Below are 27,923 nucleotides of genomic sequence, written 5' to 3' on the forward strand. Positions count from 1 at the left end.
CCAGGTTCCAGAGAAACACTGAGGCCTAAATCCTTATCATCAGGAGTGACAGTTAACTTATTCCAATCGTGTTCACAGTAATATTCTTTGTCAGACTTGATAAAATGAACGAGGAAAGAATATCAGAGATTCTTTGTCATTTCATAGCCTGACAGTAGTTTTCTAACTTATCACACTGTGGCATCCAGGGATATTAAAATAAAAATCTGTCAAATCATACTTTTCTTATTAAGGGGATGCATTTGCAGGACAGGGGACATTCCAACAGCCTTATTCAGAAGTAAATGGAGGTCATCACTCAAATTCGGACCCAGACCCCTTTGGTCATAGTCCAGAGCTATGAACAATGACGATGTTTACTCTTCCATTTTCTATCGAGAAGAAAAAAATAGGACCTACCAGAAGGCAGCTTCTGAGAAAAACTAAACTAGCTTACAGAAGAATCAGAAGGCTGAGAGTGGAGTTCCGAGCCAGGAGAGATTAAAGACTAGTGCCGGCAGGAGAGGGTATTTCAGTAGTATTTACCTGCCCTAGGATAAAGACCTTCTCACTGCCTCACCCTGCCTCCCATCCCCAGCTCCCTCTTCTCTTATCCAGTCTCTCCCCTCCTTCCCTTTCTCCATGGGTGCACATTAGAGATTTTCAATATTCTAGTGGTTTATAAGAGTTAGGACTAAGAAACGCTACCAAGCCTTTCCTTTGCTATAAAAGAATTATACAGGGCTTCCCTGGTGGCGCAGTGGTTGAGAGTCCGCCTGCCGATGCAGGGGACACGGGTTCGTGCCCCGGTCCGGGAAGATCCCACATGCCGCGGAGCGGCTGGGCCCGTGATCCACGGCCTGCGCGTCCGGAGCCTGTGCTCCGCAGCGGGAGAGGCCACAACAGTGAGAGGCCCGCGTACCGCAAAAAAAAAAAAAAAATAATAATAATAATAATTATACATACCACAGAGTCCCAGACAAGTCTCGTTTTGCTTTTACAAAATATCTTCATAGTTTTGCAGGCTCTCTCAGAAGTATTCTGTTGTTTTATGACCTTTCTCAAAATGGTACTGTCCATCCAAATTAAGTCTCTCTTGCTTCAGCTTAGGTATTTCCCTTTATCTCATCTAGTTTGCTCCTTTAAACCAGTTCAGAAAAATTCTAACTTTGGTATGAGAACCTTTGACATACAAATTCTTCCCTAATACTAAACCTTCTATTTCTCCATTCTGCCTAAAGAAATAATTTCAAATCCTTAGCCCAACTACTCTCCAGCCTCTGTGCAATCTGGTCCTAACTTACCTTTCCAGATGGATTTCCCACAAGTCCTTTGTACACACCCTAGACCTCAGCCAAACCAAACTCCATGTGCTTCTCTAGAAAAATATCCTGCACTCTCAAAACAATATTGCCACTTGGAATGCCCTTTCCCCATTATAGCTTCTTATTTATTTCTTCATTTTGAGAAAAAAAAATTAACCCAACACCCACTATTAATAAGTACTAGAAGGATACAAAAATGAATGAGACATAATCTCTGCCATCCAGAGTACATGACTACTAGAGGAAATTATGTGGTATTGAGTATCAGGTGTTAAGACCTAACTGGTGTGGGGTGTTAGAATGGGGTCAATGTTAGGATTAAACTTCATGGAAAAGGTAGCATTTGAGAAGACCCTGAAGGATGGGGTCGAATTCTGAAAAAGATTACAGGCCGAGGAAACCATGACAGCAAGCACACAGAGGCAGGAGAAAATGGAGTGTATATACATAAATTCAGATACTTTGGTTTGGCTGCAGTGCTTCAATAGACCAGATCTTGAAGGATCTTGAATGTCAGACTAAAATGTTTGAATTTATTCCATACGCAGAGGAAATTATTGAAGGGTTCTGAGCACAGAAATAACATGATCAGAAAGAGCAATGCTTTATGAAGATACGAGGCTGTGTGTGTACAGGATTAATTTCCTCCATTTCTAGTATGGTATTTCTTCATGGTATACTAGGGAGAGAAAAGCCTGACTTGAGTTTCAAATATAGGATTGCAGGAGTGGGGATGCCTATCACACCCTCCATTTAACTCACCTGTCTGGTCTTTGCAGCAGGTAGACAGATCTGGGAAACTGGCCATAAGTAGTTTGTGACTCTGTAGCTGCTATTCCAATATGGTATTTTTCTTAGAGTAAATCAGCACAGCACCTAGCATGTGGAACACAGCTACTGACCCTAGCAAATACTTTTTCCCTCTATACCCATTTTCAAGGGTCATCAGAAGCAATTTGCTTTTGGCACTATGTCAGCTCTCCTGCTCTCTGCCATAAACTGCAGAGATCATTATCATCTTGACACCCCACGGAACATCACACTTGTTCATGTTTCCCTCCCTTGACTGAGGAACTGGAAGTAGCAAGCACGTCAGATGCCTCAGACACAAGCAAGCCAGGGGCAAAAGCCTGGTACTTCATCAGTCAAGGTCCAGTCAGGAAAACAGAAACCACACCAGTTATTTTAAAAGAGAGAATTCAGTACAGTGAAGGCATTATAAGACTGACATGGCAAATGGGAAACTGAGGTGACACAGATACAGTGACTGCAGAAAGCAGCTGACACTCCGAGGGCAGAACCTAAGAAGGAGCAGCTGGTGCGGAAATGTTTGCAGAGTCCCAGCAATAACAGTGCAGAGTATGGAAGAATAGATTTGCAGCTGACAGACAACAGCTTAATAGCCAGCACAACAGCTAAGGAAAGAATTAGCCAATGAGTCTGGTTCATATTAAATATTGTGAGAAATAAGGAAAATTCCCTATTGCAGACTTTACCTTTGGAATTCTTTCTTTCTTTTTAAAACATTAGCCTGACTGTGGAACAGCCAATAAAATTACTTGTTTGTACACATCATTACAGAACATTCTCAGGTTGACATTCTCTTGCATGCCTGAGACATTTCATTGTTCAGAGTATAAGCAGACAATGGAATACTAGTTGCAATAAAAAGGAACGAATTACTGATACACACAAAAAAGGATGGATCTCAAAGGCATTATGCTGAGTGAAAGAAGCCAGTCTCAAAAGGTATGATTCCATTTATATGACACTTTCAAAAAGACAAAACCATAGTGATGGAGGACAGACTAGGGGTTGCCACAGGTAGGAGGAGGGGGAGACTGTGACCAGAAAGGGATAGCACGAGGGACTTTGCTGCGATAATGGAAACGTTCTGAATCCTGACTGTGGTAGGGTTACAGGAGTCTATGCATGTGATAACATTCATAGAGCTGTACTCAAAAAGGAGTCAATTAAAAAAATGAAAAAAACAGGGGAAAGGTAAAGAAGGAGCATGCATGGCTTGTGTGCGAGAAAGTACTGCCTTTTTGTTTTTGTTTTTTAAATCTGCTGTGGTAAGGTCAAGTATGACTCCACGGAGCTTTTGCCACATCTGGCCTGAATTACAAGGGGAAAGTGTCCCTTGGCGTGAGACCGGATGTTCAATAGCTCTTCGGTTACCGCACACCTCGGAGACCCCAGCTGAGGGCAAGGCACAGAGGGTGAGGGAGGAACCTCCCCACGCCTCTGGGCTGTTCTGGGACTCACACTGCCAGCTCCTATGATCTAGGGGAGGGTATTTGTGCTGTTCGCAGCAGTTCAAAGCCTCCTTCTTCCCTGCACTTCAAAGCCTGGCCTGCTTTTCCCCCACTCATGGCTTTTATTTGGTGCTAGCGACCTTTGAGGATTGACGCTGAGTGGACCTTGGCAGTGACCCCACTAATTGGCAAAGCTGGCCACAGGGGATGAATAAGATACTCACTGGCAGCAACATCACAGTGACTGTGGTCCAGTGAGCCTTGTTTTGTGTTCTTGACAGTCCAGAGCAGTTCCCAAGAATAAACAACTGAGCGGCAGTGGGAAGTGTGCTTCCTCCCAGCCTGCCTGTAGTCCTCTTTTCCATTCGCATGGAGACTACTTTCCACACATGCTTCAAAATGCAATTTTGTTGTGCTCTGCACAATTAAATTACTTCATTAATAGAATGCCATTAAACAAAGGGTTGCTGAACTTTGAAATACATACAATCATTTTGCATTCCATCACCCTAAGAAGTTTTGTTCAATTCCAGCTGAGATCAAAAGGAGGGAGATTCTCTGCAGTTCCACAGTCTTTCAGAAAGCCTCTCAGGGTGAAAACTGCACCACTGCCATTGCCACCGCTGTTCAAGCTCTGCTCAGTAGGGGCAGATCTCTCTCTCATACACAAAATGTCTGTCAATCTATCAACAGAATGGGATTCAAAAGTGAATGAGCACGGTACTCTTTTGTGTGTGGCTTCTTTCGTTCCACGTGATTTTTTTGAGGTCAATGTTATACGTATCAATGGCATGTTCTTGTTTATTACTGTGTAGTATTCCATGGTATGAATACAGTAGTCCACAACTTGTTTATCCTTTCTGCTGTTGGTGGATATTTCTAGTTAGGGCTTTTTTTTTTTTTTTTGTGGGGCGGGGGGGAGGCTTTTATGAATAAACTTGCTGTAAATATTTTTGTGAAAGGCTTTTTGTGGACATACTCATATTTCTTACCTCCGTATACCTAAGAGGGAATTTAAAGGTAGACATATGTTCTATTGATACAAATAATAAATGCTGGAGAGAATGTGGAGAAAAGGGAACCCTCCTACACTGTTGGTGGGAATGTAAATTGATACAGCCACTATGGAGAACAGTATGGAGGTTCCTTAAAAAACTAAAAACAGAGCTACCACATGACCCAGCAATCCCACTCCTGGGCATATATCTGAAGAAAACTCTAATTCAAAAAGATACTTGCACCCCAATGTTTATAGCAGCACTATTCACAATAGCCAAGACATGGAAACAACCTAAGTGTCCATCAACAGATGAATGGATAAAGAAGATGTGGCACATATATACAATGGAATATTGCTCAGCCACAGAAAGAAACAAAACTGAGTTATTTGTAGTGAGGTGGATGGACCAAGAGTCTGTCATACAGAGTGAAGTAAGTCAGAAAGAGAAAAACAAATACCGTATGCTAACACATATATGTAGAATCTAACAAAAAAAATGGTTCTTGTGAACCCAGGGACAGGGCAGGAATAAAGATGCAGACGTAGAGAATGGGCTTGCGGACACGGGCAGGGGGAAGTTGGTAAGCTGGGACGAAGTGAGAGAGTGGCATGGACATATGTACACTACCAAATGTAAAATAGCTAGCTAGTGGGAAGCAGCCGCATAGCACAGGGAGATCAGCTCGGTGCTTTGTGACCACCCAGAGGGGTGGGATACGGAGGGTGGGAAAGGGGGAGATGCAAGAGGGAGGAGATATGGGGGTATATGTATACGTATAGCTGATTCACTGTGTTATACAGCAGAAACTAACACAACACTGTAAAGCAATTATACGCCAATAAAGATGTTGTAATAAATAAATAAATAAAAGAAATAAAGGGATGACTTGGAAAAGCAGACATGACAATGATAAGGCCATTTTTCCCAGTCCTGAATATTTGTGTATTTTAGCACTTTAAATAGATATTAGTGTATACAGTGGTTAAAAGAAGAACTCAGTAGGCACCTGTTCCCAAATATCTTCCTCTTAGCCTACAAGCACTGTCCAGAATTCTGCTTGAGGGATTTATTCCTTTGGGTTTATCACCAGGAGTTCTCAGCACGTTGATGTGAGCTCATCTGCAGGCTTCTTTCCAGCCTCGCAACTGGCTGGGAGAGTGGCGTGAAGGGTTTGGGCACGTGGGGTGCTGCATTCAGGCCCTCTGGGGAAGTGTGAAGGCCTTGCTTTGCCTGGGAAAGAGTGGTGACAAAGGAGGAACCAGGAAAGGGACAGGGAAAGCCTAGGATGGGCCCTAAACTTTGACTTACCTCATCGTTTTGTTTTCCCCATGGTTGTACACTTTGGTAAAGGTTGGAGTTGAGAAGAAAGGAAAGGGAGAAGCACAGTAGGAGTTTAACGTGATGTTATTGAACATGTTTGGAAGATAGGAGCCCAGTGTGAGCCAGTAGGAGACTCTGGGACATTCTCAAGGGAATAACAGTGCTATGTAATTGTAGCAGTAAGAGCGATATGTGAAGAAGGTATTGCCAGACTCTTTTAAGCCTTCCAGAAAGATCAAAGCACTTCATATTTATGTACAACACATACACACACTCCAGTGAAGAAAAATCTGAGGCAGCCAAGTTCCCCTCTATCTCACAGACAGGCCATAATATGTGCAGAAATGCAAAGACTCGGTCTAAGGACAACAAGCCCCAGGGTAGAATGAGAATAAGATCTCAGATCACCTACTAGGAACCCAGCGTGGCTTGCAATGGACATCTTCGCTCTAAGGTTTTATTCCTGTATTCAAATGTGCCACAGCATCCGTTCTCTAGTAAACAATTCTCATGTTTAAGACAGCATGATAGTAATAAATCAGCTCTGAAAGTCTACTGGTATAAATGCCATGTGGTATCGGTTAGATCACAAACCAAAGCCAATTTTTCAAAACACTTCCTGCTGGAATTACCACAACATTTTAACAGATGTCTTTTGGAAAGTTCTGAAGCAAAACAAGCCCCCATCAGAGTATGAAATAAAACCGAAAAGAAAGTAAACTGTGGACGGATTATTTTTTTTCTTTCGGCAGTAAGAGAAAGATTGGAGAAAGTCTTGAGATCTTTGGAGAAATACTTGTTCATAGCCACAAAAGTGGAGAAATTAACTTTTCTCTCACACACACACCACAAGGAGAAACTGGGGTTTGGAAAATATTCCTTCATCATTCACCAAAGAAATTTCTTTGACAGCTTTGCGTATAATGTCTGTTATTTCTTGTTCTGAACACTGGTTATAACTCCAGCTTTCGTTGAAGGAGTTCCATAGGAAGCTAGGGTAACAATTTGAGGCTATAACTAATGGGGCCAGCAGGGACAGAAATGCAGTGAAAGCATCAAAGAGGCATCTTGTGTCAGGGACAAGATGACTGGTGGTGGCTGATTCTAAAATGGTGCAGTACGGAGTCTGAGGCCTCTCAAAATCAGTGGGAGGGCCAGAGTGGAAGCCTGGAAAAGGAAGGAGATATTTCTTTTTGCACCTTTCTTCAATGTTTTGTTATGAAAAGTACAGAAAAGTCAAAAGAACCATACAGTGAACACGCATATAACTCATGAAGGTGACATTAGTTTTCATCTGACAATTTGTTTATACTGGGGCTGATTCTGACCCTCATCAAAGAAGTGCTTTTGAATGAATGAATGAGTGGTCTAACAATCTTGCCACACACTTACTCTGGGGAAGCCAATGTTGCTCACTGCTACTCGTGCATGGAGTAATAATTCCAAAAGCAGATTTCCCCATGGGTCTGCTTCTGTCATCTGCTGTTTCGGATGCTTCTTGTTCATGCTGATTTGTCTCCTCCTTGCCTTGTTATCTTTGACTTTGTGCTGGATGTTATACTGAAAAATTGTATGTAGAAATAATCTGACAGCTTCTTTATAGAAGATTTTTGTTTGCTTATGCCAGGCACACGGGGGTGTTAGCAGTACGACAAATATTTACTGAGTATTACTGAGGCAGTAGGAATACAGTTATGAACAAGAAATGGTTCCTGACCTTACAAGTCTTAGTCTGAAATAAGCAACAGGATTAATTTAAATAGAGCCTTTAAAGAATAATTTAGTTCACACAAGTTTGATCAGCATGTAGCTTTTCCTAACCTTATCCATCTACGTTAAGGAATAGCATGCTGGGCCATGCAGAGATACCCCAAGGTAGCAGTTCTCTTGCAGTTTTATTTCTTAGATAATTTAAGAAAAAACTGTATGAACTGACTATTGTATTTGCCATATAAAAACCTAATCAGAAATAATCAGAATGATTTTATTTCCTTTGACCAAATACCCAGGAAAGAGGATGCTTTAAAACACTTCGCTAGGGACTTCCCTTGTGGCGCAGTGGTTAAGAATCCGCCTGCCAACGCAGGGCACACCGGTTCGAGCCCTGGTCCCGGAAGATCCCACATGCCGCAGAGCAACTAAGCCCATGCGCCACAACTACTGAAGCCCACACACCTAGAGCCCGTGCTCCGCAACAAGAGAAGCCACCGCAATGAGAAGCCCGCACACTGCAACGAAGAGTAGCCCCCGCTTGCCGCAACTAGAGAAAGCCTGTGCGCAGCAACGAAGACCCAATGCAGCCAAAAATAAATAAATGAACAAATAAAAATAAATGTATATTAAAAAAACACTACACTAAGGCAGTTACTAATTCATGGCAAGAATAAAACCATAGCTCACGTGAATATTATAAACTTAAATACTCTACACAGACAGACCATCTGCAGGGGCTTGAGTGCTTGTGTCTAGGTGGTGGAACCAAAGAACACAATCCTTCCACACACGAGCTCAAGAGTACCTAGTTTCAGTCCTCACAAGCTGGAGGTTGGAGCTACTATCAAAAGAGTGGATTGTACACCTGAAAACTAACACAATATTGTAAATACTTCCATTTAAAAAATTAAATTTTAAAAAAGAGTGGAGACGCTGATTAGCTGAGAAGGAATCTTCTGTGGAGTGTAACCCACGCAGACCTTGATTTAATGATGGGGACCAAAACTGAATGGTCTGAGCTCTCTCTCTGGACTTGCCGTCCTTAGTCATTTCCAGGTGTTACCTCATGTTTGTTTAATGGGATGGGGGCGTTTCTCAAACAGATGAGAAATAAAAACCACGCCTCATCCCTCACTCCTGGAAAAAATACTCAACAGGAAAGCTGACTAAGGAGATTTAAGACAAACTACCAAAATTACTATATTAACATCACTGATATATTTTCTATATTAACATCACTGATGCAGTTTCCTCCTGTGTAATTTTTTGAAATCCTTTCATGAGACACCTTTTGTTTCTTGGAAACAGGTTCGATTTCCATGTAGGCTTTGCATTCAGGTTCCTTTTCCTACTTCCATGAGTTCTCTATTTTGCACACTACAGCGTCTTACTCGAGACCTGCACATCACTACCTATGACTGATTCTTATGACAGAGCCAAGTTAGTCTCTGGCCACATATACCACATCTGTCAAAATGACCGCTTTCAACGTGGGAGCCGCAGACCCTATGAAATTATCTTCTTAAATAAGATCTAGATCAAAGTTAACTGGGCCTGAGGAGATGGCATTTGCTTTGCTTAAAAGTTAATGAGCAACCCTGTCAGTTAAAATTTAGAAACTTAGAACAGAATTAGACCTTGAGTGTTCCTCCCCTCTGAAACATGTCTGCCATAGGCTTAAGAAGAACTAGAACTGCATACACCAATGCTAAGCCTCTGATGGAACCGAGCATTCCTTGTGGTTGCCTCTATTTGTTTTCACCTATTTGCACTAAGATGGTAAGTACCCTTGAAGTCCGTGGTGTCTGCTTCCTCCTGAGATCTTGAGCATGACCCTTACTTTATTTGGGTTTCCCATCACTGTTAAGACACACAGAGCTGGTATCATTCAAGTGCACAAATAATTTGTTGAGTTCTTGCAATGAGGAGGCATTTTGCTGACATCATGGAAGACTGAAAGGAAAATTAAATATGGCCCCTGACCTCTAGGAATTCATAATCTAATAGATGAAAAGACACATCCAGGGATAATTCATGTTACAGTAAAGCAATGCTATATGGAAAGTGCTGTACTGGAGGGCTAACTGAATCCAAAGCTGACATGGTTTAGAGTTTTAAAGAGTTTCACTGTCCTTCTCAAGTAGATCCTGCAAAGGGGATTCTGGTTACTAGATTAGTCTCCTAACAGGATTGGCTACATGATTTGTGGGGCCCAGTGCAAAATGAAAATGCAGGACCCATTACTCAACAACTAAGAATTTCAAGACGGTGACAGCATCTAACCAAGCACGGAGCCCTTCTGAGCGTGGGGCCCTATGTGACTACACAGGTCACATGCCCATGAAACCGGCCCTGTCTTCAAATACAGACTATGAATATGAGGAAGGGGCAAATTTGGAGCAGTCCAGAGGAGGAAATAATACACAAGAAAATTTCTTCCGAAGAGTTCAGAGGAAAATAAACTCACTCTAAGAAGATAATTTGGTCTTTCCCAAATTAGCAAACGGGATTGGGATCTAAAAGATATAAAGTTACAATTTACAAAGATAATTTCACAGATATTTTACAGCTACATGGTAAGGATAATAATAATAGGAACAGTAGCTGACACTAACCCACAGAGCTTCTTAAGTGCCCAGATTCTTCTAAGCCTATTATTTATATTTACTCATTTAATCCTCAAAATGGCCCTGGAAGGTAGATACTATCCTTTTCCTATCTTAAGGACAAGAAAACTGACCTTAGAGCCCCTGGTCACACAGCAAATAAGTGGTAGAAGCAGGATTCAAACTCAGTCTAGCTCCAGAATCTGTGCTCTTAACCATAACCACTATTTATGCTACTTCTCATAAAACCAAGACGCATTCTGAAGGAAGGACGGGAGTGACCCCAATATATTCATTCATTAATATCATAGATTTGACTTAACCAGATACTGTGTGTTGTGTGCATGTTTTTAATTTTTTCTTTTTTTGCATTTCATGTTCATAGTTTAACAGCACCCGTTCGCCCTCCCCCACTGAATGTTGCCACATGACCCCATGGAGTAGAAAGGTACTGGTTCTGAGAACGTTCCGTCACAGCCTATCCCATTCTCTCTATACACTTTCACTTTCTTCTCTCTTTCTTTATGGCAAACTGTGTTGTTTCTAACTAACTAACAGGTATTCTTTTAAATCAATTTAAAGAGCGGTATTTTCCTAACTTGAATTAAATAAAATATAAAGTAGACAGTAATATCATTGGCTTTTACATCCCCCCCCTCCTCCAAGCTGCAATTAAGGCTTTGTTCAAGGCGTCACCTAACACCATCCCTGGACTCTGCAGTTTGGAGAAAAGAAATTTCAACTTGCCCTATATTTGTTAGAACTGTAAAGGTTCACTTCTCAAAGCAAAAGAGAACAGGACAAAAGGATTCGCCGTCAGCCAATTGTCCCTGTCACCATTAAATAAAAAGTGCTTTTGGCTGCCGGCCAGAGCCTGCAGTCAGGTCACTATTCTTTCTTTGTTTCCCAGTCCATTGTTATTCAAGGAAGGAATCGCCTACAAAATGTGGACTGTGGTGTGTGTCGCGGGGCAGGGGGTTCTCTCCAGCTCCTCCTCTCTCCCCCTCTCTGTCTCTCCGCACACACCAAACCTTTTTGTTTCCTTTTTGGAAGTTACCTAGGAAACAAAGTCTTTTGTGCTCCAACTTTATTTGAGCTATTTGCTTTGCTGGGAATCTGCACAAAAGCTGAAGAGAGAAAGAAGGTTGCAATGTTGTACTAAAAATGTTCATGGCGAACACCTTTTTCTCAAGGGGGGTAATCATATCCTGTTGGGTGTGTTGGGGGGCTTTGCAGGTACCTCTGACAAGGTAAGCAAATGCTGGGGGTTAGTTTAAAACGAGTGGCTCTGGAATCTTCTCTTTAAGGGGACTTTGACAATACGTGAAATCCTGAGTCAACAGGGCACGATGCTTCCAAATGTGAGAATGAGAATTTTTTTTAATGATCCTGATTTTAGGACAATATTATTAAAACCTAACTGGAATAAGAGGAAAAAATGCTTATTTTACACAAACAGCCACCTTCCAACAAATTGTGGGAAGAAATAAAACTAGGTTCAGCAGCAAAAACTAAGTCTTTTAATAATCTGGTTTAGAAACCCAACCCTGAAATCAAACTTGGGATGGAGCCTTTTTAATAATCTGGGCTAGGAGCCCAACCCTGAAATAAAAGTTAGACAGTATTAAAATCGATCAAAGGTTTGGACGGAGAATTTGCAAATATCACATGGAAGTCAAGGTCTTTAAATACACAGCTGGAAGAAAAGCTTCGCACTGCGAAGCTGAAAGAAAACAAACTAGGACTATTTTACTCTTCGGAATTGGAAAATGAAAGCCACTTGAATCTTTCCCCCCAGTAACAGTATTTGTATTTTCCACTATCGTCGGTGGGAGGAGATTCTTCACTTTTGCTTTTCCACGTGCATAGTGTTGACAAAATTGCATTTTAAAATGTCATTCACAAATGCCATCATCCTGCAGTAAAATTAACTCCGTGTATTTGAATCTGGCCTCTCAGATTAGGTCAGCTTGTCCTTCTGGTTATGTGTTCTGGAATGTCTCCTGACTCCAGGCTTTCTGGCCAGTTTTCCAAACCTTTTCATAGGCATCTAAATCATCTTCCCCCTTTGATCCTAGTCACCTAGAGCTTTCAAGAGTTTGAGTAGGAATTTATGGTGAGACAGCTATCCAGAAAGTGAATCTACCTCTCAGCGGATTAGAGACTCACATCTTTCTTCAGTTTGAAGTTTGGGGATTTCTGGCTACCTTGTCTCTCCGCTTAATTCCCTTTGACCCGAAAAGCATGTTTAGCCTATTTTTTTTCTTTTGTGTTGCTTGACTACTGAAATCGTAACTTTCAGTTAGTTGTACTTACTAACTACGTCTAGGAATTCTTCCTTTGACCTGAAAGCTTATTTCTGACCTCATTTTTCTTAACTCTGAAATATATATGTGCTTATGTATAAACCCTGATGGCTGAGTCTGAATCTGAATGTACTTCGTTTGCAGTCCCATCCCCCGGAGGACGAAGATACAGATGTCATGCTAGGGCAGCGGCCAAAAAACCCAGTACACAATATCCCTTCCACACTGGACAAGCAGACCAACTGGAGCAAAGCACTACCTCTCCCGACGCCGGAGGAGAAGATGAAACAAGATGCCCAAGTGATTTCTTCTTGCATTATTCCCATCAATGTCACTGGTATCGTTCTGTTTTTTTCTTAGGGGCAGTCGGGTCGGAATATTCCATGTATTAAATATGGTCAAAATCTGTGCTGCTTGGTGTACCAGTTAAGAATACGTTTTGTAAACACATGATACCCTTTTCATCAGAATACGGCCCAGAAGATGTTCAATATGCTTTTATCAGGTTCTGAACATCAATTTGCATATGTTCCGCTGGGCTGCTTGTTATGTAAATGATGGACAGTTTCTTTTTGGAAAAAAAAAAAAGTCACCAAATAGCTCTCTGGCCATAGCTGACTGAAATAATGGAGAACGCGGCAGTGATTATCACACGATAATGATGCGTGGCACCGCAAGAGAGAAAACAGCAAGCCCCAGGTTTCCAAAACCGCAACTAGTGATCCTGTAGACCAACTGTAAAACCTGTTTTCATGCTTCCTTGGATGGAGGTAGGCTTGTTTCAAAGATCGTCTAGACTTCTGCATTGATTTGGCGGATTTTTGACCTAAAAAATACATGGATTCATAGGTGAAGGCTGAATTCTACTCTAAACGCACCAAGCCTGGCTTCCATTCACCCTCTGCTTTCCTCCTCCTGTGTATTGAGAGTTTGGCTATTAGTCTAGGTCGAAGGCAAGCCTGTGTGGACTTTTCTTGAAAAGTCTACTGGCAGCAATTGTAAAATCCAGAATTGGTGATCTTAGAATGTGGTAACCTTAGTTGTAAGTAAAATAATGCTATAAAATATTCTAACTTTCAAAGATAGAAATTAAATGATGTACCCATTGGGCTTTCTTTAAGCATCTCTAATAGTTAAATTCTAACTTATTCTTATATTGAAAATCTCAGAATGGCCATTTTATGACTGATTTCCATCCGGGTGCCTTGTAACTAAAGATTGTATGTTGCTCGAGATGCAGTTTGGACATGGCTATTATTAACGTCACTCAAATTTGTCTCATATAAAGTGGGGAGCAAATGGTGACCAGGTATCAGGGTAAATATTATTTTCTTCCTGACAAAAGGAGTTCTAGTTGATCGGCTGGTTGTGAGCTGGGACTTAATTTTCCTGATGACCTATTCAACTTGTAGGATAAAGTATTCTAAAGATGTGCACTTTATCTGATCTCCGTAATCTAAATGAGAGGGCTTAGGGGAGTTCAGCTGTCAAAATGAATCATTTTGGCATCCTCTTAAACTAACTTTCAGTTCTGGGAACATCTGATGATTAGCAACACCTGCTTTCTTCATGGCACTGTAAGTATAGTCTTGTTTTCAAATTTAGTCTTTCGAGTATGGGTCTTGTGATTCAGGAAAAGGGAAGCTCTCTCCTTCTGCTTTATTTCAGGAACCCTCAGACTAAAGCCTAGACTATATGTTGATTTCAAGAGCTTTAATGAGAAAGTTGTTAATTATGTCCATATGACACAAAATACCTGTGCCTGTAACATAATTATTATGATCAAAAAGAAGGATTTTAATCTTTGGTTAGAACTAAGAAAGGAAAATTTCATTAGTATGAATTCTGATGGTATTGAAAGTATTCAACATATGATATCTCATACAGATTTTTCAACATGAGTTCTACAAACTGTTGTCACTGTACAGCTAAGCAGAACTCAAGCTGCTTTACTGTATAGCTGAACCGAAGTTTAACATGCCATCCTGCCCCGTGTTTAACAATCAGGATACATGATGAAGCAACCAGGTTCCAAAGCACTTTTGGCTTATGGCTTTCTGAAGCAGTGCTCACTATGAAAAATTCCTGGTACATGCCTGTGCCAGGCAGGAGTTCAAGTTCCTCACCTCCTCCCTCATCATTCTAGTTTTGATAGGACTGCATGTAGTGTGTCAATAATGTAATTATGGAAAGAGAAACTAACAAGCATCATGGTTTCCCCCGTGTATTTACAAAAGAAAACAGACACGTGTAAAGACTGGGAATTCCAGCTTTACTTACAATTGGTACAGAAGATAGATCCACTTAAGTGAAGAACCGAGGACTGCCTTTTATTTTTATTTTATATTGATAAGACACTGCTGCTAAACCAAAATGTGTCCAATTTAGTCAGCAGAGGAAAGTAGACAGTTACATGATGATTTTAAAAACACATCTCTAGGCTGTTGTTTCCAGAGAGAGAGAGAGGAGAGAGGAGAGGGGGGGAGGGAAACTGAGAGGGGCGGAGGAGAGGGGGAGAGACGGGGCGGCAGAGGGAGGAGAGAGGGGAGAGGATGAGACACCGAAAACCGCGAGGGGAGAGAGACGGTAAGAGGAGAGAGGAAAGAAGAAGGGTAAGGCGGGCAAGTGGAAGGAGATGCATACTTAGCCTGACAAGCACGTACGTAGTGCACGACACGAGGATGCAGAGACTGAGAGAGACAGAGAAGTAGAGAGAGAGAGAGAGAAGTAGAGGGAGGGAGAGGCATATAAGACGAGGAGAGAGAAGGAGAGGGAGAGACGAGGGACGAGAGAGGGAGGGAGGGAATGGGGAGGGAGGGAGGAGGGCTGGACGGAGAGAGAGCAGGGAAGAGAGACGGAGAGGCAGAGGACGAGGGAGAGAGACGAGACCCAGCCCCATGTGGAGTGATGAGGGAGCTGAAGAGAGGGAGAAGAGACCTGAGAGAGAGAGAGAGAGGGAGACAGGAGAGAGGGAGGAGGGACGAGAGAGGGAGAGAGAGGGAGCAGAGAGGGAGAGAGAGGGAGGAGGGAGGAGAGAGAGGGAGAGGGAGGAGAGAGACAGAGAGGGAGGGAGAGGGACGGAAAGGGAGAGGAGAGGGAGAGAGGGGGAGGGGGAGATGGGGAGAGGGAGGGAAGGGAGGGAGGGAGGGAGGGAGGAGAGAGAGTGTGAGTGTGTGTGTGTGTGTGTGTGTGTGTGTGTGTGTGTGTGTGTGTGTGTGTGTGTGTGTGTGTGTGTGTGTGTGTGTGTGTGTGTGTGTGTGTGTGTGTAGGGCTTGGGCAGAGTGCAGAGTAGGTAGAGGGGAAAAAAACCCTCACAATGACACTTTTAATGCAGAAATGGGTCAGGATATGTTAGCTGAACTAATTCAGGTTAACATCTTGGCTACGTACCTACTATGCAAAGATATCAGCTTCAGAGAGCCCGGAAAGAGACCAGCAAAGAGTAGTAACTAAAGGTTGTAAGTCCTTAAGGAGCCATTTCTGTGTGAGAGTGATTCTTTGATGTTATTTTTCTCTCCTCTTTCTTTTGATTTTCCTTCTTTGCTTGTTACTTTTGGCAGTGCAAGCTGTTGTGGAGAGCTGCATTTAGAAGTAAAGTTTAATGTACTGCAGCATAATTTAAATAAGAGCTGAATAAGGGCTCCCTTATATTTGTTCACAGGCTTAATCCAAACTCTTCCTTTAGTTCCAATCAATAAATATCACTGTGTTCCAAGCAAATGAAAATTTGTTTGCCATTTCTAGAGGCTAATGAGACCTATTTGTGGGTTGCAGGAGTTGGTTTTGACAGAGAGGCTAGTATACGCTGCTCTCTTGTTCATTCACAATCCGTACTACAGCGGAGACGAAAACTGAGGAGGAGGAAAACCATCTCGGGTATCCCCAGAAGAGTCCAACAAGAAATAGGTGTGGTATAAAACTATTAATGGTTAACATTCTGTCGGGTGCCGATTATAAGGAGACGAAATGGAAGCCAGCCTTTAACCAGCTTCCTTAAAAATAGTCAACGTTGTAACTCGTAGAGGTTTTGAAATGATGTGTACTTGTTTTGTGTTCAGTAAGCCAGGTGGTATTACTTTTTAAATCTCCATCCTTCCAGGCTGTGAAGGCTTGACCTTATGGATTTAGCCATATACATTCAGATTTTATGGCTGAAATATAATATTTTGCTATTTTTAAAAAGTATTAAGGCAGAAATTAAGTAGAAATTAACAAGATGCAATGAAAGATTCTTTTAGAGAAATATACATTTATCTGGAGAGAGATATACTTTTATGGCATTAATTATTTTAAAAGGTAAACTCTAAGCATACTCAATTAAATATTGACTATTCATAATATGATACCCTTGGTGACGTTTTTTCTATTTTTTTCTGTTCAATGTGTTTAAGATATCTCTTCCTATGGTTTTTAAAATTATTATTATGATAGCATCTCTTGTAATTAAGATTTTTACTTCATATAATGCATTCTATGATTTTTATTTCATTATGTTTATACTGAGAAATAAAAGTGTATAGTGGCCAAGAAAATAAGATGTATTTTGGTTAAAAAAAAATAGTAGACACTTATTGGGGCAAAGTAATTTGATCGTGAAGAGAGAGAGAATTCACAAAAGATCTAAGAGCTTATCTTCTCTTAGTATACATACATACGTACATATAGTGTGTGTGTATTTGTGTATATATACAGAGAGAGAGAGAGAGAGAGAGTCAGAAAGGTAAAGGGACAGAGAGAGACCGCCCAAAGCATTTTAACTTGCTCCTAATTTTATATGCTGATTTTTTTTTTTTTCTGTAAGAAAAAGCTCCAACATGCCGGCACCCAGAATTGTGGACATCTCTCAGAATGTCTGTTTCTCTGCTGATGTATGAAGTATCTCACTGTGCTTTCCATGTGCCCTAGATTCTGATGAATCGCCCGTGGCCAGGGAAAGGAATGTGATTGTGCATACAAATCCAGATCCTTCCAACGCTGTCAATAGGAGGTCTGGAACCAGGGACTCGGAGTGCCAAACTGAGGATATTCTGATCGCTGCTCCATCCAGAAGGAGAATCAGAGCTCAGAGGGGCCAAAGCATTGCAGCTTCCCTTTCTCATTCTGCTGGCAACATTTCTGCATTGGCAGACAAAGGCGACACCATGTTTACTCCTGCAGTGAGCAGCCGCACAAGATCTCGGAGCCTTCCCAGGGAGGGCAATAGAGGTGGGGATGCTGAGCCCAAAGTTGGTGCTAAACCCTCAGCATATGAAGAGGGGGAGCCTTTCGTGGGAGACCAAGAAAGAACCCTTAACGATTGCAGCGAGGCCCCCAGCAGCCCGAGTGCACAGGAGCACCAGCCTGCTTTGAGCCTGGCCTGTTCTCAACATCTTCACAGCCCCCAGCACAAGTTAAGTGAGAGAGGGAGGTCACGTCTGCCCCGGATGGCTGCCGACTCTGGCAGCTGTGACATCTCCTCCAACTCGGACACCTTTGGGAGCCCCATCCACTGCATCTCCACGGCTGGCGTCCTCCTCAGCAGCCACATGGACCAGAAAGATGACCACCAGTCATCCAGTGGCAACTGGAGTGGGAGCAGCTCCACATGCCCCTCACAGACCTCAGAGACAATCCCTCCTGCAGCTTCTCCTCCCCTCACTGGCTCTTCACACTGTGACTCGGAGTTGTCACTAAACACAGCCCCTCACGCTAATGAGGACGCCAGTGTCTTCGTGACAGAGCAGTACAACGACCACCTGGATAAAGTGAGGGGCCACCGAGCAAACTCCTTTACCTCCACTGTGGCAGATCTGTTGGATGACCCCAACAATAGCAACACGAGTGACAGCGAGTGGAATTACCTACACCACCATCACGATGCCTCCTGCCGCCAGGATTTTAGCCCTGAGCGTCCCAAGGCAGACAGCCTGGGCTGCCCAAGCTTCACGAGCATGGCCACTTATGACAGCTTTCTGGAAAAGTCTCCATCAGACAAAGCAGACACTAGCTCTCACTTTTCGGTGGACACAGAAGGATACTACACCTCCATGCACTTTGACTGTGGTCTCAAAGGTAGTAAGAGTTATGTCTGTCACTATGCAGCCCTGGGCCCAGAGAATGGCCAGGGTGTCGGGGTTCCTCCTACTCTTCCAGACTGTGCCTGGCAGGACTACTTAGACCACAGGAGACAGGGGAGACCAAGCATCTCTTTCAGGAAACCAAAGGCAAAGCCGACTCCACCTAAACGTAGCTCATCATTGAGGAAGTCTGATGGAAATGCAGACATTTCTGAGAAGAAAGAACCAAAGATAAGCAGTGGCCAGCTCCTGCCTCACAGTTCCAGGGAAATGAAGCTGCCCCTTGATTTCTCCAACACGCCTTCTCGAATGGAAAATGCCAATCTGCCCACCAAGCAGGAACCTTCTTGGATGAACCAGAGTGAACATGGCATTAAGGAACCTCAGTTAGACACTCCAGATGTTCCACCATTCAAAGATGAAGGTGCTGAATCAACTCACTATGCAGACCTCTGGCTTCTAAATGACTTGAAAACAAATGATCCTTACAGATCTTTATCTAATTCAAGCACTGCTACGGGTACCACAGTTATCGAATGCATCAAATCTCCAGAGAGCTCTGAATCCCAAACATCCCAGTCAGAATCTAGAGCCACCACCCCCTCCCTTCCTTCTGTTGACAATGAGTTTAAACTGGCTTCACCAGAAAAGCTGGCTGGCTTGGCATCTCCATCAAGTGGCTACTCAAGCCAGTCTGAAACGCCAACGTCCTCTTTCCCTACAGCTTTCTTTTCTGGCCCACTGTCTCCTGGAGGTAGCAAAAGAAAACCAAAAGTCCCAGAAAGGAAATCCTCACTACAGCAGCCCTCTTTAAAAGATGGAGTTCTATCACTGGGTAAAGACCTTGAACTTCCAATTATACCTCCTACCCATCTTGACCTAAGTGCTCTTCATAATGTCTTAAATAAACCATTCCACCACCGTCAACCATTGCATGTTTTCAGTCATAATAAGCAAAATGCAGTAGGAGAAACACTGAGGTCAAATCCTCCACCGTCTCTTGCAATTACACCAACAGTCCTGAAATCTGTCAACCTTAGGTCCATCAGTAGGTCTGAAGAAGTTAAGCAAAAAGAAGGCAACAATACAGATCTCCCCTACTTAGAGGAAAGCACTCTCACCATGGCTGCCCTGTCTCCAGGTAAGATTAGGCCACATATGACTAAGAAATCACTATCACGTCAGTACTCCACTGAAGACACCATATTGTCCTTTTTAGACTCCTCTGCAGTTGAGATGGAATCAGATAAACTACAATTAGAAAAAAACCGTTCTTTTGATGTGAAGAATCATTGTGATCCAGAAATAGTAACCTCAGCTGGTACCAATCTTCTAGATTCAAGTGTCACAAAAGACCAAATACATATGGAGAGTGAGCCTATTCCAGAAAACACACCAAGTGAAAGTTGTGACTTTCCCACAGAAGGATTTCAGAGGGTCTCTGCTGCTCGCCCAAATGACTTGGATGGTAAAATACTACAATGTGGAGCTGGGCCAGATGGAGCCCTAGCGCAGGTCCACAAGGTATCTTCTGTAGACCGGGAGGAAGCTGCATACCCTGTGTCTGTGGACGTGCTCACATCTCAGTCAAACTCACCAACTAGAGTCACAGACATAAGCAATCAACTTAAGCATCAACTTGGGATGAGCCGCCACCATGACAAAGTGCCTGGGAATATCAGCTATGAAGCAGAGATATCAACTGTAAATCCATGCCCTGAAAAATGTTCTGAGCAGGAAAATATTGCTTCAGGTATTTCAGCCAAAAGTGCCTCTGATAACAGCGGAGCAGCAGAGGAGACCCAAGGAAGTGTGGATGAGGTTTCACTGAAAGGTCAGTTGTTGACACCTTTGTCACAATGGGAAGGTGTCTCGTGGCACTTCCTGAAGTTTTTCTTTCTTACCTTCCCCATAATACAGTACAGCCCTGGGTATTGGTTTCCCTCCTTCTTTTCACTTATTAAAACAATTAAGATAAAAGCTTTTATCATGGAGGGACTAAGTGTGACAGACAGCTCCTTCATTTTAAAAATGGTGGTCAGGTAACTGTTGCTTAGTTGTTCCCTGAGTCAGTGAAGCCCAGCAGCGTGCTGGGTGACTTCTTCCTAAAGATGCTTTTGTTCTTAATTTAAGAATCGTCACCGAGTGATGACTCTGTGATTTCACCACTAAGTGAAGACTCTCAGGCTGAAGCAGAAGGTGTGTTTGTGTCTCCAAATAAACCTCGAACGACGGAGGATTTATTTGCAGTCATTCACAGGTGAGGCAACAATACCAAAGGTTTTGCTTCTTACGTGCTTCTCATCAAATGCGAATATGGAAAAGCCCTGGGTACTTGTAATACATTCAGCAAAAAACATAAGCAAGCAAAGAAAAATTATTTTTCCAAATCAAATTGATAGACATATTCAAGTTGGGAAATATGTGGCCTTATATACAGTTAGGTAGACCTCAGTTGAGAGACTTTCCTAAGAACTGCTGAGGGAAGCTGTTGTTTTTTTCCCTAGGAAAGACATTCTGAAACAAGTTTTTAATTTGAAAACAATTTGTGGTCAAGTAACTTAAGGGTGAAAGCTCCAACTCTAGTGTAATCTCTGACATTTAAATAATTCCTTAACCTAAAAACACATGCTCAAAGCTATAATCCTACACTAGCAGGGATAAATGTAAGGTGACTCACTAAACACAGCCCCAAGTTTGAGACAAAACAGTATATAAACCTGCCCATTTCATAGCTCACAACTAATCACTGCTCCCTTTCCTCCCTCTCTTCCTAAAACTTACATTTCTTTAATAACACTGCCCTTCTCTAACTGTAATGCTCCATATCCCATGAATAGGGGATGTCCTCTAGGCTGCTTTTCCAGGATAGTGTTGCATCCATGCTGACCATTCATATTCTCTCATCTGACCCCTGGACCCCTGTGATCAAGGCCCCTATTTGCAAGAATACTCCTTACAACCTGTGATCGAAGAACGAAACAGGAACCAGCCCTTGGAAACTGAACCCATATCAGACTGAGCTATCCAGTCATAACATAGCTACTCCTTTCACAGCTGCCACTGCCTACTTCACTAGGCCTTGGTGACCTAGATGCGACTCCCAAGGGACAAAGCTTGGGGACTGTCCTGTCTACCTCATGAAGTTATACTCTTTGAAGCAAGCTCTTTACAAGCAGCTTACCACTGTTTTTCCCAGGATCCTACTTTTTAGGGGAACTTGTGTTTTCTGTTGATGTGGTTCTCTCATAAAGAAGGAACACTGCCCTTCAACAACTTTTTTTTTAAACGAGCCAATCACAAACACATTCTGTGTAGACCTTGGCAGGCTCACCTCTCCACTTGGAGGGTGTAGAATCGTTATTTTTCTTTGTCCCTGATTATATTCTCCTCACCCCCTTTTATCCCCAACCTCAGGACAAGTTATTAAATGCTGTGAAGTTAAAAAACCAAATGCTAGTGTCTTGAAGAGTGGACAGAATGTAAGGAGTAGAGTCAGAAAGACCTGGAATTGAATCCCAATGCTGCCACTTCCTGTCCAGTCTTGAGTCAGCTAAAACCTGTGTACCTATTTCCCTTGCTGTAACTGGGGATACCTATAGCTCACATATTCAGTTTTGATGATAAAATATCATGTCTGTGTCTAGAATACGGTAGATGCTAAAAGCAGACATTAGTTCGAAATCCCTACCCTATTAGAGTGCCAGACACTGGCATACACGAGATAGCAACCACGAAGCTTTCAGTGAACCATAATCAGGCTGGAGTCCAATTGCACAACTGACATTTTCTCTAACCTACAGGTTTTTAGGTTGGTGAGAAAGCATGCTGCCAGTACGTAGCGATGAACTGAGTCATGCTGACTCAGTGACTAAGTTCACGAAATTTATGCCTGTTTATTTATCAAAAGAAATAATATAATAATGATGGCTGGGTGCCAAGGTTTGGTAGACTTACAGAGTTTGGTAATCTTAGATTTACATTTATGCAGAATTTGTTTGTTTGTTTATTCATTTATGTGCAGCACAGTGACAATAAAAATTTTCTTTTCTTGAGAGTTTATAGTGCGCAGAGCTTTAAGAGCTCCAGAGGGGGTCTAGGTTTCCAGCTCCTCCAGAAAGTTGGCTTAGTGATTAATACACTGTAGACAGATATTCCTGGGCAGCTATGGCAAATGGTATCTGCAGCCAAAATGGACTGACTTACTCAAGAAGTCATGTAAGAAATGTCTTTATATGGAGGAATTTTAAGAGTAGACAGAATAGTATAACGCACCACTGCCTGCCCCCACCCCCAGCCAAACACACACACAGACATATCCATCACCCAAGCCTATCAACCATCAGCCTATGGCCAGTCCTGTCCCATCCACACCTCCCTCCACTTGGCTCTCCTGGTATTCACTGGAAGCCAATCCCAGACATCAGAGGATTTCATCTGTATTGCAGAGACAGGTTGAATAAAAGTGACAGTCCTTTACCACCTACACTCGAACCAAGACTCAGAGAGCAGTATTTTCTTGTGCTCTTGTGAAACTCCCAGTAAGCCCTCCCCTAGAACCTCTAGCCTCCACATTAGTCATTATTTGAAATGGTCATTTCCAAAACCTAATTCATATCCACTGGTTACTGGAGAATTTCCCTCAGGGTGTGAGTGCTGCGAGGGCAAGCAACGTATCTTAATCCTCACCCCTACAGCCCTAATGCTTAGTATCCCATCAGACAGGGTACAACAAACTGCTCTTTAAGGAGATGGCTGAGTGTGACGTAACACTTTTAGTTTCATTAAAGTGTATGTGGACTGAGATTGTTCCTTTTCTTGAAAGGTCCAAGAGGAAAGTACTTGGAAGAAAAGATTCTGGGGACATGTCTGTTCGAAGTAAATCTAGAGCTTCCCTGGGCAGCAGTAGCAGCAACAGTGCTGGTTCTGTCACCTCAACCAACAGCAATGTGACCACCCCAAACAGCCAGAGGTCTCCTGGCCTCATCTACCGAAATGCCAAAAAGTCCAACACATCGAATGAAGAGTTTAAGCTATTACTCCTCAAGAAAGGCAGTCGCTCGGATTCCAGTTACCGTATGTCTGCTACTGAGATCCTGAAGAGTCCCATCCTGCCCAAACCTCCTGGGGAACTCACAGCCGAGTCCCCCCAAAGCACCCACGAGGCCCATCAGGGGGCACCGGGAACTGAAGCGCTGTCCCCCCTCTCTCCATGCTCCCCACGGGTTAATGCAGAAGGTTTCTCCTCAAAGAACTTTGCCACCCCGGCATCGGCAAGGGTTGGACGTTCCCGGGCTCCCCCTGCGGCCAGCAGCAGCCGCTACAGTGTCCGCTGCAGGCTGTACAACGCGCCCATGCAGGCCATCTCCGAAGGCGAGACAGAAAATTCCGATGGGAGCCCACATGATGACCGATCCTCCCAGAGCTCAACATAGGTGGTCCGTGCCAGGCTGGCTGTCAAAGGCCAAAACCTGAGTCATATGAGGATGGAGGAGCAGAACGGAAGACTGGGGAGAAGTCAGCACATGGTGGGGTACCATCACGCTTACCAACAAGTTCCTAAATATTTGCTGGGGAAATGGAAGGTGGTTTGGTCTTTCTTGATTATTTTCCATATTTTTAAGTAGCTGCACTGTCTTTCATATTTTTCTTTAGGGTAGTTTGATTTACCCAATCTCATTCCTTTTGATAACAGAGAATTTGAAAATGTCTGCTTTTCATGAAACCTAGAAAACGTTTTCCCAGAGCTGCCTATTCAGAAAACAAAGCCCTCACTGTCATAATTCTTAAGAGGATGAAATACTCTGGAGGTTCGGTATATTTTTACATTAAAATGAACTAAAGCAAAATTTAGAAGAACTACACACATGTAAATACCATATTTTTGATAAAAATGTGTAAATAGATTTATGGATGACGAGTGGACATGTGGCCAATTATCTACCACACCAACTGCTTATAGAACACAACAAATAAAGTGTAATAATTGTATTCTGTGAATACCATTTTCGTATCAAATACCATATTTAAATGTCCACCAATATGATTTCTGAGTGATAAACCTCAAAATATGAATTTTAAACTGGTGAAATAAAGGAAATCTTGAGGTCATATAGTGAAATGTGATTAATTTAAAATAATGAATTCACACTTAGCCATTTTTGTGACAAACTGCAGCACCAAACAAACTACTGGTAACACGTGGCTGTGATTTGCCATGTGGTAATTCGGACAGAATGAAAAGCATGCTTTCGATTTAAAAAAAAAAAAAAAATCAGTGAGAGAAATCATCATTCTCAACATAAAGCCCTGAACAACAGCACTTGACAGTGTCCTTTAAACTTCAATTTTTCAGTGGATTGCTTTAAAGAGAATGAGTAGGGAAAACAGTAGTTAATTTTAGGTTATGTTTTATATTACACTACTGGGGACATAAGCAGTCCTAATCTGAGGACTAGAATCTTTAAACTCCTTAAACAGTTGAGCAATTAGCTCCAGGTTCTTTAACGAACGAAAATAAAACATAAGCACGCCACAGAGCTGTGGCTTTATCGGTAAGTACCTGCAGTGAGTTTTCAGTGAAGCTTTCTCTCTGTGCTGATGAGATTCATGCTACCTAAAAATTAACAGAAATGACACTGTGAACAACGTAGTTGGGAAATAGGTGTGTGTATATGCATTATTTAAATTCACTGTTAAAATGGGAATGGGGAGCAGCTCTGGTTCACAATGCTACATATAACTGAGTTTTTGTCTGATTTTACTCTATCTGCTTGATGGCAAAAGGGGAGGGTGGTGGGTGGGAAAGGAAATGTCAGGGCAAGTGCTCTGATAAAATGAAGGCAGGGAAACAAGCTGAATTACTTGAATTTTCTTGTCTTAAAACTGAAAAAAAAATGTAGTTACAAGTTGAAATCTGCAAATGGGTTTTACACCTGTGATTTTGACATGAACTGATACTGTATGAAATGGTATGTCGGAAATATAAGCAGCTATGTACTTGGAATGTTTTGAATGGGAGAAGGTAGAAAGTAGAGAACTAAGAAGGAATACGGCCTATATAAAAGAATAGAATGTGATTAGAGTGATAGAACATACCAGAGTTACCAAGAAGTTGATAAGCAGCTGGCTTTAAGCTTATGCAAGTGGTATTTGGGAAAGTAGGATGTGTGAAAGGGGGTTTGTGGTTTTGGTTTAGTTCATGCAATATGAAGGAGAAAGCCTGGTCTAAGAAGATGCTATCTTTCAATAGAAACACTTTTTAAGATGTTACAGAGTGAGAATTACAGAATCTGATTGCTGTTGGGTTTTTGTTTGTTTCTTTGGAAAGAAAAAGAAATGTCTGGTTTATTCTCCTATTTGTTTTCACTATCAAATTGTGTTTCTTAATTTCTTGTCATCCTCTTATGTAAAATGGGTGCTGGGGGTGGCGGGGTAGAGGAGGGAGAATGTGTGTGTGTGTGTATGTGTGTGTGTGTGTGTGTGCGCGCGCGCGCGCGCATGTGCTTGTGCAGGGATAGATAAGCTACCTGGTAAAGCGTACATATGAACATTTACGAAGTGTTATACCTTTTACTAAAAGAAAAATGTTTGGGGGTTTGAAAAAAATGGACCATCATTTCTCATTGGAACCCATTAGTTAAGAAAACCAGCATGGTTTGACACCACATGGGAACATAACTTTTTCTCATACTTTGAAAAGTACACTTGGCAAACTTTTAAAAGTAAGGTTTTTAGACAAATGCAATAAAAAAAAGTCATTTCCAGTCACAATAGGTGATTTTTTGTAATTCTCATAAAAGCAGCTCGTTTGCAGTACGGCTTTTGTGTAGTTAGGGGTTTTTTAAGAGTAAAGAAAGGTATGTAGGCTTTAAAAGTGATTCTAAATCTTGAACAGAAAACACACAAATTGGCTTTAACAAATATGTCACCTTATTATTGACGTTAATTTAAGTAATGGTACTATATATATTTTAAAATACATATTGACTTGAACTGTGAGGCAATAAGATACCTTCTATATGTAATGATCACAGAACTAACCCTTAGAATATAGTTTTACTTATTTTGTTTACTCTAAAAATTTATAGCAGAGTTTCTCTATTTTATATTTCATAGATTTTAAAAAAAAAACCCAGATAAAGATGGATTTAAAATTCACTGTGCAAAAGAGTATTGAGTAACAAACTGAGTTAAAAAAAAAAAAAGGCAAGAAATTCCTTAGTAATTCTACATGGCTTTATCACGTAGCACATAAGACCAAGATTTAGAGGGTTGTCTTCAACATCACTGCCGTCTTAAAGCAGGGTACACACATTAGGTATTGTGAACAACATCAACCCAAACTTTTCTTCTGTTGTTTGCACTGATGCTAATTTTTTCTTCCTCTGTGTTTATACAACATGTCTATGTTGTGTGGGGGAAATTTTTTTTCCTGATTTTTTGATTTTTTTTGGCTAAGTAGAGGACACGGACCAGTTGCAGCAAACAAAACACACTGTTTGCTCTTGCCAAAGTTCAGTGAGTACATTTGCTGCAGTGGTGGCAGACTGAAAGAGCTAGATCATGACAAAGATTTACAACTATGAGGAAGGTTACAGTGTAACTCTTTTGGTACTAGAACCAGTTCATGCTGGCCGAAAGACAATGGTTTATGGACTTGCCTCCATTTTGTATTTTTGTAATATCTGTAAATATGAACTTTTTAAATCGTTGCAAAAACGGTTTCTTTTGTAAGATGTTTTCAACGTTTACATTCAATTCAAGCCTTTGTATATTTTAGAGCTGTGCAACACTTTAAGTCTTGTATTTATTTTTAGTAAAAATGGTGACAGTTTCATTGTGAACCCCTCTCAAAAAAAATGTACCAGAAAAGTTTGATTACCTAGAAAGTGTGTATAGAAACTGCAAATAAACGTGACTGCAATTAAACAACTGGCTGCTCTCTTCATTGCTATGTAATTGCACTCCTGGGGTTTAACAAACGGCAAGTGTTTCATAGGGGTCTGGACATATGGGAGGGGAACTGCTATGGCAAAAGTATGAGCAAAATAATAACGATAATAATGAATACTATCTCTGTAACCGGCTCCGATCTCGCTTTGTATTTGAGAGAAGAAAGAATACATTTCCAGTGTCCAGTATACTTTCCTGTACCTCTCCAGGCCAGAAAAATATTTATGGCTTTACTTTAAAGTTACCTGCTTTGCTTCTGATAATTACTCAGACTGTGCCTCCTTCCTCAGATGAACAACCTCGATGTGCCACTAAGTAACGTCATGTACCCTTTATTACGCAAACTTATGTGCCAGATACTGTTCTAAGTGCTTTGCCGACTCTAACTCATGAAGCATCCCCCC

General features: G+C 41.9%; 1 protein-coding gene across 1 annotated transcript in view; it reads left to right on the top strand.

Moving 5' to 3' along the window:
- Positions 1 to 26,722, top strand: part of NHS (NHS actin remodeling regulator) — a 350,958-nt gene extending 324,236 nt beyond the window's left edge. Inside the window, exons 3-9 of the mRNA XM_029241248.1 lie at positions 9,272 to 9,375; positions 10,588 to 10,650; positions 12,653 to 12,845; positions 16,283 to 16,414; positions 17,414 to 20,398; positions 20,698 to 20,824; positions 23,390 to 26,722. Coding sequence (XP_029097081.1) covers positions 9,272 to 9,375; positions 10,588 to 10,650; positions 12,653 to 12,845; positions 16,283 to 16,414; positions 17,414 to 20,398; positions 20,698 to 20,824; positions 23,390 to 23,999 — 4,214 coding nt within the window. The 3' untranslated portion in view covers positions 24,000 to 26,722. The remainder of the gene's footprint in view (positions 1 to 9,271; positions 9,376 to 10,587; positions 10,651 to 12,652; positions 12,846 to 16,282; positions 16,415 to 17,413; positions 20,399 to 20,697; positions 20,825 to 23,389) is intronic.
- The last annotated feature ends 1,201 nt before the right edge of the window (positions 26,723 to 27,923 follow it).

This window comes from Monodon monoceros, unplaced genomic scaffold (genome assembly GCF_005190385.1).
Source record: "Monodon monoceros isolate NGI ecotype Baffin Bay Population unplaced genomic scaffold, NGI_Narwhal_1 Super_Scaffold_22, whole genome shotgun sequence".
Taxonomy (NCBI): Eukaryota; Metazoa; Chordata; class Mammalia; order Artiodactyla; family Monodontidae; genus Monodon; species Monodon monoceros.